The sequence below is a fragment of the Gymnoscopelus microlampas genome (assembly GCF_963454915.1).
Source record: "Gymnoscopelus microlampas genome assembly, chromosome: 11".
Lineage (NCBI taxonomy): Eukaryota > Metazoa > Chordata > Actinopteri > Myctophiformes > Myctophidae > Gymnoscopelus > Gymnoscopelus microlampas.
In genome coordinates, this window is record NC_139948.1 from 45,217,572 (window position 1) to 45,226,827 (window position 9,256).

The 9,256-nt window shown below is 40.6% G+C and overlaps 1 protein-coding gene across 1 annotated transcript in view; it reads left to right on the forward strand.

Annotated features, from left to right (window-relative positions):
• The window catches only part of samd14 (sterile alpha motif domain containing 14), a 43,362-nt gene extending 34,960 nt beyond the window's left edge, over nucleotides 1-8,402 (forward strand). Inside the window, exons 9-11 of the mRNA XM_084072904.1 lie at nucleotides 2,745-2,861; nucleotides 4,624-4,779; nucleotides 7,806-8,402. Of these exons, the coding sequence (XP_083929030.1) occupies nucleotides 2,745-2,861; nucleotides 4,624-4,779; nucleotides 7,806-7,961 (429 nt within the window). The 3' untranslated portion in view covers nucleotides 7,962-8,402. The remainder of the gene's footprint in view (nucleotides 1-2,744; nucleotides 2,862-4,623; nucleotides 4,780-7,805) is intronic.
• Nucleotides 8,403-9,256: the final 854 nt, after the last annotated feature.

Sequence of the window (9,256 nt, forward strand, 5' to 3'; positions counted from 1 at the left end):
ACAACACCTCCAAACATGTCCACTGTGGGAGCGTCACAAACGGCATGCACATTTCTATTTAGAGCCGCAGTGATTAATCGCTCATTGCTAACAAAAGATGACTGGGGTGGGCAAGTGGGCAATTCACGCCCCAAACAACACCTCAGTAGGCTACACAAATAAAATGAGTCACCAAAAAAAGTTCTGTCTCCTAGCATTTGAGAGAGATTTAACTCAACGTTTGAACTACTCAATTATAGACATTTTCAAGTGCAAGCCCCATTTTATCATGCTGTACTACATGTACTGTAATCCTAATTTAGTTTGGAGTTTATGTTATCAATTGCTACTTTCAAGTTTTGTTCAATGCAGCATTATGTTGATTTTGGTGCCATTTTAGAGTAACATGTATGTACTTTATGGCTGTTTCAGCTATGCAATAACCCAGGCAACGCAAAGTACCATGCTAGTAGATGATAAAACAGGGTATGTTTAAGGCTTTAAGGCGTGACTGTGTCTGTCTGTCTGCATGTATGTATGCCCATCCATCCGTTCAACAGTCCCTCCCCCAAGGAAAGCAGACCAATCGCAGCGACCTGCTACACCAATCACAGTGGGCGAACTGCTGTCATCAATATGACATCAGTTTTTAGGGGCCAGTCAGTTACTACCTAGGCCACCTAGCATCTTGTTATCCATATACAGTAGCTACAGCTTGTACAGGGAAGACACACTGTTAATAGACCCTGTCCTGTTTAATTATAGCTTTGGCAATAACCCTCCAATGATTTTACATTGTTTTTGTTATTGTTGTGTATTTCTTTTTTGGATATCTTCAGACCATTTTATCTTACATTAATTGGATTCTCTGTGTGTCTCTCTCTCTCTCTCTCTCTGTCTCTCACACACACACACACACACACACACACACACACACACACACACACACACACACACACACACACACACACACACACACACACACACACACACACACACACACAGCTCTTCAAATCACCCCCCAGTGAGCAATACTGGGAGTCACAACAATTTGTAGTATCGACGTGGAGCAGCAGGGTTGGGTTTCTGTTTCCAGTACGAAAAAACAACAAAAAAAACACACCAGTCATATTCAATGAGCGTTCATCTGCCTGACAAATTCAAAGATTCAACAGGTTTTTATTTGTCATATTATGCTCATACAAGTCGGCCTACAGCATGTGCAGTGAAATGCTGGCGCTATCATGGAACTGAAACAACAGCACATGACAAAAGGGGAAATCTTTCAGGCCCGGTTTTGGTAGCGTCATGTTTGCTAGCCCACTAGTTTCCCAAACAGTGGGTCGGGACCCATGTTTGGGTCGCAGACCAATTTGTATGGGTCGTTACGTAAATATCGCCAATTTTATGTTTTGTACATTTAAAAAAAAAAAGATATATATATTATATTAAGATTTAGAAAAGTTTAAACAAAACAAATCACAACTTCCCATCAATTAAAAACTATTCCAACATTTTTCAAAAAGTATTTCATAAATCAAATCTAAAAATCTAATCATTTCTATTAAAAATTGAATTTAATTCCTCTTTTGGGTCTTCAGCTGTAAAGTTTGGAAACCACTGTGCTAGGCTGTCTCAACAGACAGCTGGTATGCTGAAACAAGCACACTTTCAGAGGTGTAAGCAAAAAAAAAAAAAGACTGCAAAAAAAAAAAAAAAAAACAGACAACGACAATACAAAGTCCAGGATGTAAAGAATGTTAATGAATGTTACACATTTTTACTCCATCTCACTACTTCCTAACCCTCTCTCCTTCCTTTGTCTCTATGCTCCCTCCCTCCCCGTCTGTGTATCTATCTCTCTATCACTCCCCACTCTCTCTCTTCCTCTCTCCTTATCTCTCTTGCTCTCCTTCCTCTCTCTCTCCTTATATCTCTACTTCCTTTCTCTTTCCTCCTGTTTCTCTCTCTACTCCGTATCATATTTGATGGCAAGATGACTCTTTGCCATCAAATCTCTTAACTGTTCACAAAATGGAACTCGTGTTTTCATTTGGTACACACGGCCATATTTTCAAATGACACACACATACTGTACCATTCATTGAGTACACACAAAGCATTTGCTACACACTACCAAGAATTTACAGCACACTGCAGGGCAAAATTGAAAACACAATCATAGAAATGGAACACACCATATGAATGACAATGACTCTGGAGAATGAGCCATTTCTCCTTTTGTAAAATGACTCAGTGTAGGCCTTCTTTTTTCATAGTCAAACATAAAACACCACACCAATATGCAGCCAAAAAAGTTTTATTTCTCTACATCAGGGGTCTTCAACAGGGGGTCCGGGACCCCTAGGGAGTCCTCAGAGCTACTATAGGGCGTCCGCCAAATCTTTGTGTGATAGGATTTAGTTTTTTTACGTTAACCACTTGAACCCTACAATTCCTTTTCTGAGGGAAACATTAGCTGAAAATAGCAGATCTACAAGCTCTCAACGTCTCGAGGCGTTGAGAGCTTGTAGATCTGCTATTTTTGGCAAAGAGGCTATAGGTGTAGAGGGAAAAAATAGCAGACTAAGTTAAAAAAAAACTTTAATCTGAAACACAATTTTATACAATATAGAGTAGGGGGTCCCTGCTTCATCTCTCTCTCAGCTAGGGGGTCCTTGGCCTGAAAACGTTGAAGACCCTCGCTCTACATGATTTAGGCATCACACCTCCTCTCTCTCTCTCTCTCCCTCTCTCTCCTTCAGGAATCAGCTCTGAGTGAAGAGTTCTCGCCCCCTCCGCCCTCCTCCCCCCCACCAGCAGTCGACTCCTCCTCACGCTCCTCGCATCCCTACCACACCCTGTCACAGTCATCTGACGAGGTACAAACACATGCACGCACGCACGCACGCACACACACACACACACACACACACACACACACACACACACTATGTATGCATGCACGCATGCACATCGTCACACAATGACTCTGTTTTATCGTGGGTGTCGGGCAGAAACCTCTTTCCTCCATATTTCAGCTTTTTGTGTTTTTTTGTAAATGAATGCCCTACTACTTGATCATACTACCACTGGTGTAAAGTAACTAAGTACATTTACTAAAGTACTGTACTGAAGTAGAGGCATGTTTACTTTACTGAAGTATTTCCAATTTTCAGTACTTTTACTTCTACTACACTACATCTCAGAGGCAATTTATTGTACTTTTACTCCACTACAATTATTTGAAAACTTTAGTTACTTTTCAGATATAAATTATGATATTATGAAACATACATTAACCACTTTAGCCCTATTTTATACCTAGTGTCAGGGACCGAGTTGGTCGGAAGGAGAGACACAGGGAAAACTTTGTTGGTTTTAAAACATTGTTCTCTTTTCTTATTTATTTTTCTTTCTTTTCTTTTTCCGTTGTTGCAAATAAATGGTTTGACAAAACAAATGTGCTCAACACAAAGGAAATTAAACTAAATAACTAAACAGAAAACTGGACTAAACAACACAACTAAACTGAAAATAAAACTGAACTAATCAGAATGACACAGGAGGTGGACATATATAGGGACGGGTCAGACCACTGTTAATACAAAAGGGGGAAAAGACAAAGACTACATTGACTCACACTCAAAGAACCCCTGCCCCACCCCATAGTGCAGAGGGACTGTGGTGCAGTCCAAATGTCCAGATTAGCTGCAGATCTGGAGCAGCTGATCCCCATTCCTTTAGCCAGCCCATAATGTCCATTTATGTCAGCAGCCTCCCACAGAACTCAAAGAATTGAACTCATAGAAAACAACTAAACAATAAATTATGTCATTTCAACTGGTTAATAATGAACAACAGAAAATAAACACTAAATATATAAAGTAAAAGGAAGAGTTACCATACATCATAGTCTCTATGTGTGGCTGCTGAGTCAGCCATCACACCTAGGCTATTTGAAAATAGCCGATCTACAAGCTCACAACGTGTCGCATCGCGACACGTTGTGAGCTTGTAGATCTGCTATTTAGGTTATCTGCTATTTAGGCTATATAGGTTCTTGGTTACCTGGGATCCTAGTTTCTTGAGGCACTGTCTCTATGCATTCAAATATGATTACCGCGCATATTGTAAGTCGCTCTGGATAAGAGCGTCTGCTAAATGCCTACATTGCAGTGGCGTGCACAGACATTTTGAGGGCCAGGTGCTCAAGTAAATTATACTTTTTTTTGTTTACTTGGTCTGCTCTTTTTTCCCTCTACACCTATACCTCCTTGCCAAAAATAGCCGATCTACAAGCCCACAACGCCTCGCGCTGCGAGGCGTTGTGGGCTTGTAGATCGGCTATTTTTGGCTAAAGTTCTCCTCAGAAAAGGGATGCTAGGTTTCGAGTGGTTAAGGTAAAAAGAAAAATCATATCACAAAGATTTGGCGGCCCCCCTGTAGTAACTCTGAGGACCCCCTAGGGGTCCCGGACCCCCTGTTGAAGACCCCTGCTGTAAAATGAAATTTTTATTTTTTTTCAAAAGGGCACTTCTGGTCAAGAGGGCAAAGGGCAGGTGCTCTAGCACCACCTAGAGTCTATCTGTGCACGTCCCTGCTACATTGTGAATTGAGCTAAGACTCTCTCTCTCTCTCCAGCCCTTTGAGGAGCCAGTGTCTCTGGTGTCTTCGTGGACCACCCATCAGGTGTGTGAGTGGTTGCAGGGTCTCAACATGGAGCAGTACGTCCCTGAGTTCACCGCCAGAGACATCGACGGAAAGGATCTACTGCAGATGGATGGCAGCAAACTCAAGGTGAACTGCGTTCAGCCCAACGCAACTTTATATTTGCGTCGCCTGCCCTTCATCGCAGTTACAAAAGAATTCCAATTCGTTTTACCTCCTTTTTTTCTCCTCCCAATTTAGTCATTAAGCCGATTAAGTCCTCCCCACACATTTCTGTGTTGCCACTGCTGTTGTATCCGACTGGCTCACCTGCCACCCAGTGTTGATTTCGTCGACTAAAACTATGGCGAAAAATGTTTGTCGACTACCTTTTTTCACTGACGAAAAACTAAATGAAAACTAATTAACCCATTAAGAAAAATCTAAATCCAGTTTTTCGGAAAAAAATATTTAAAAAAAAAATCACGATTTTTTTTTTTTTATTCAAAAACAGCAGATCTACAAGCTCATAGCGCGGCACCGAGTGCCGCGCTATGAGCTTGTAGATCTGCTATTTTTGAATAGCCAAAGAAATCTAAAGTGACACAGATGCGTTCCAGGTCTTAATGGGTTAAGCTATGATGACTAAAACTAAGACTAAATATACTGACAGTTTCGTCAACAAATAAAAACTAGACACATTTTTTTTTGGGAGGGACTATAGTGGAGAAGAGATCCAGTAGAACTAAGTAAGACAAGTCGTCATCATGGGTGTGCGCGATTGTCACAGACCTGCGATGCTTGTAGATCAGCTATTTTCGACTAAATCAACTGTAGATTTAGTCAACTAAAATCCTATGTTAGTCGACTAAAACTAAAAGTAAAAACATTACAGGGTGACTAAAATATGACCAAAACTAAACAGAATTGTATTCATTATATTTCAATCAAAATTTGCTGTCAAAATCAACACCTGAGTAGCCCCCACCGAGCCCCCCCTGACATGGTGCTGCCCCCAGCAGCACCATGTCATGCCCCTGTGTGGTCTGTCTCTGCTTGTTCTCCAGTACATACATACATCACCTCCCGGCTTCCCTAACACCCACGAACACCTGCCAGTTGAGAGTTGTGTGTTCGTATAGAAGACGCTCAGCCAAAGCGGATGCACTCAGTTAACCCATTAAAACCGGGAAAGCGTCTGTCATTTTAGATTTTTATCGTTTGGCTATTCAAAAAAAATAGCAGACGTACAAGCTCGCAGCGCGTCACGTCGTGCCGCGCTGCGAGCTTGTACGTCTGCTATTTTTTTGGTACGTTTTTGAAAAATCTCCAAAGTGTTTGAAAAATGTTGAATCATTTTTAAATTAATAAAAAGTGTGAGAACTAACTGATTTAGAAGGCATTTTGTAGAATCGGCCTCAGGTCTTAATGGGTAAACAAAGGAAAAACCTCCCAAGAAATAATCGCTTGGGCAGAGATACAAAAGGTGTTGTGTTGTGTGTTGTGTTGTGTTGCTGTATTATGTGATGTGATGTAACACTTTGTTGGAGTATTTCCAGTTTGCAGTACTTTTACTTCTACTCCACTACATCTCAGAGGCAAATATTGTACTTTTACTCCACTACAATTATTTGAAAACTTCAGTTACTATACTTTGGCACATATGTAGCAGGGCTAGGAAAAGCAATGACTACGCCACCCACACATATAGGAGTGAGGGATCCTTTAAACACATTAACCATATACTGTATATGTATAGATATATAGGACTGAACAAGGTAAGGTTCCCCAGGAAGGTACGGGTTCAGAATTAACAGAACCAGAGGCTGATGTATCAAATGTGTCAAGTTTATTCAACAGTTGTTATAAAAATAGTCAGGTTAAAATACAGAACGGAAGAAAGCGGTTAGTGTTAGAGTTCTGCAAAAAGGGACTGAACTCAAGAGGCAAAGGGGGCAATAAGGGTAAGGGCTTCGGGGCCTCTAAAGTAAATATACAGAAATTAAACAAATCAAATCCAAATAATGCAAAACCAAAAGAAAATAAAGTAAATAAGTAACCAAAAGCAAATAAGCAAATAAGCAAATCAAAACAAACTACAAATAAGCAAAACCAAAACCAAGTCAACAAGTCATGCAATGCTAGCTAATGGCCCAGTATAGCTCTGTCCTCAGTCAACCCTATTGCACTCAGTCTAAATAGTATTTATATATATATATATATATGGCACGATGGGAAAAACAGTGATTTACAGTTCAGCTCCTACAAAAATCAAATAATAAAACATTAGACCAACCCTCCAACAATTCATCGCTTCATTAGGCTCCTATAGCAAGATGACAAAATACAGAAAAATAACAAACATACCCAAATAGTCAATGTATGCTCATGGCTCCAATTGATAAAGGCCTGCACAGCCACAGAGTACTGCTACTCAAAGGACCTGGAGGCTTCTGGAAGTACAGATATATATTAGTATAATTAACAACAGGCCTAATATTGTCAGCCTATCTAAACTCTTATACATATACTATTGTTACAATGAGTTATAAAAACCTTGTCATTTGTTTCAGATTGTCTTACCGAGAATTAGTCTGTACCCCTCATGCCTGCAGGTCTCTCTCACAAACACTCAAACCAGGCTTCTGGCTAGACAGGAGGCCACAAACCTGGCCACCCCTCTTTATGCACTTTCCTTAAAGGGCCAGTGCTACACATATAAATTATTATATTATAAAACATACATTAACCACTGAAGCCCTATTTTATACATAGGCTATTTGAAAATAGCCGATCTACAAGCTCACAACGCGTCGCATGTGAGCTTGTAGATCTGCTATTTTCAAACAGTTTAGTACTTTTACTTTTGGTACTTTAAGACAAGTACATTTTGATGCCAATACTTTTGTACTTTTACTCAAGTAAATTTTGAATTCCGGACCTTTATTTGTAACAGAGTATTGATACTTTTACTTAAGTAAAGCATTTGAGTACTTTTTCCACCACCGATCATGTTATCTGTGATGTGATTTTTTTTTATAGTGGATGTGCATTTTTCCTTCCGTCGGCTCATCTATTTTGTTTCTGATCTCATCTTGACCCCTGTCTTCTTGTTTTATTGCTCTCTCTCTCTCTCTCTCTCCCCCCCCCCCCCCCCCCCCCCCCATCCTCTCTAGGGTCTGGGTGTGGTGAGTTCGTCAGACCGCAGTGCTCTCAAGCGTCGTATCAAAGAGATCCACACAGCGGCAGAGAAGGAGCGCAAGGCTCTGGACAAACTGGAGAGACAGAAGGACAAACAGCGCAGGAAAGACCTGGAGCAGCGCCGCAGCTAAACCCCCACTAGAGGGAGACAAAGTACACTTAAAAACAAACGAACGGAGAAAAAAAAAGAAACGACAAGGGCCTTGAAGGATAATGGATGGTTGGATGGAATAGGACACGTTGAAGTCTACACACAACCTTGACAACATTGAACACAGAACTACTGAGATGGCAAGCACCTGGATGTGCAGTTTGGCTGGTTAAGGGACACGTTAAACGAAGGTTTAAGGAAGGTTTTGTTTACTGTTGAAGACAGACTCTGGGATGGACAGTAGTCTTAGTGATGTACCTGGAAGGGTAACAGGAAGAGTGGGTACCCAGGAAGAGTGGGAACCTCCGTGTAAAATGGGCTATTTTGTCAAAAATAAAAAATCTAATATTTGGTAAACAATCTTAACCCATTAAGACCTGAAGCCGATTCTACAAATGTCTTCTAAATCCCAACAATATTCGGAAAATTCTATATCAGTGGTGCTCAAACATTTTCATGTCAAGGACCCCCAAAATGATATGTATTTGGCCGCGGGCCCTCATCTCAAAATAGTTTGTTCCAGGGACCCCCCAGAAGCAAAGATTTGAGTTAAAAATGTTCGCTTTAAAACAATATGTATTCAAAGATTTGCACATATTTTCAAGATTTTTAGCTCGTAGCGCGGCACTCGGTGCCGCGCTATGAGCTTGTAGATCTGCTATTTTTTTTAAATCTTGAAAATAGCCAAGGTGTAAAATAATGTTTTTTTTTTAGCTCAAATCAAAAAGTGACATTCGACAATTAAGGCCTAATATTTCTACAATTGCTACAAAACCTGTTTATCCAGTCATTTTGGGCAGATACACAAAGAAGCTGAGGTGTACATCTAAGTCTGATAATGATGTACTGTTCATGTTCACCTCATGTATACTTTACATTACTTAAGACCATTTTTCAAATATTTTCTTTTGTTTTTAACATTTTTTGACAAAATAGCCAATTTTGCATCGAGGTGCCCACTCCGCCTTAGAGCCCACTCTTCTTGTATCCACTGGAAGCATCCCAAGCTGACGGAGTCCTGTAAACATTACTATATTTAAGCTAATTGTTATGTTCCATTGCATTCTAGGCTGAATCACTGCTCTGTGATGCCGCCTGTTGGATCCTCTTGGCAAAGGCATATGTTTCAGTGCAGCTATTCGTCTACGAGTTTCACTGGTGTTTACGTACGGGTGGTCTATAATAAGCTTCTGAGTTATGAGAGTCCGCACTTAGCTTTGGCTGAAAGCTTGTTTTGAAGCTGCAGGCTTTAAGATGCACATTCCAAGTTTACGC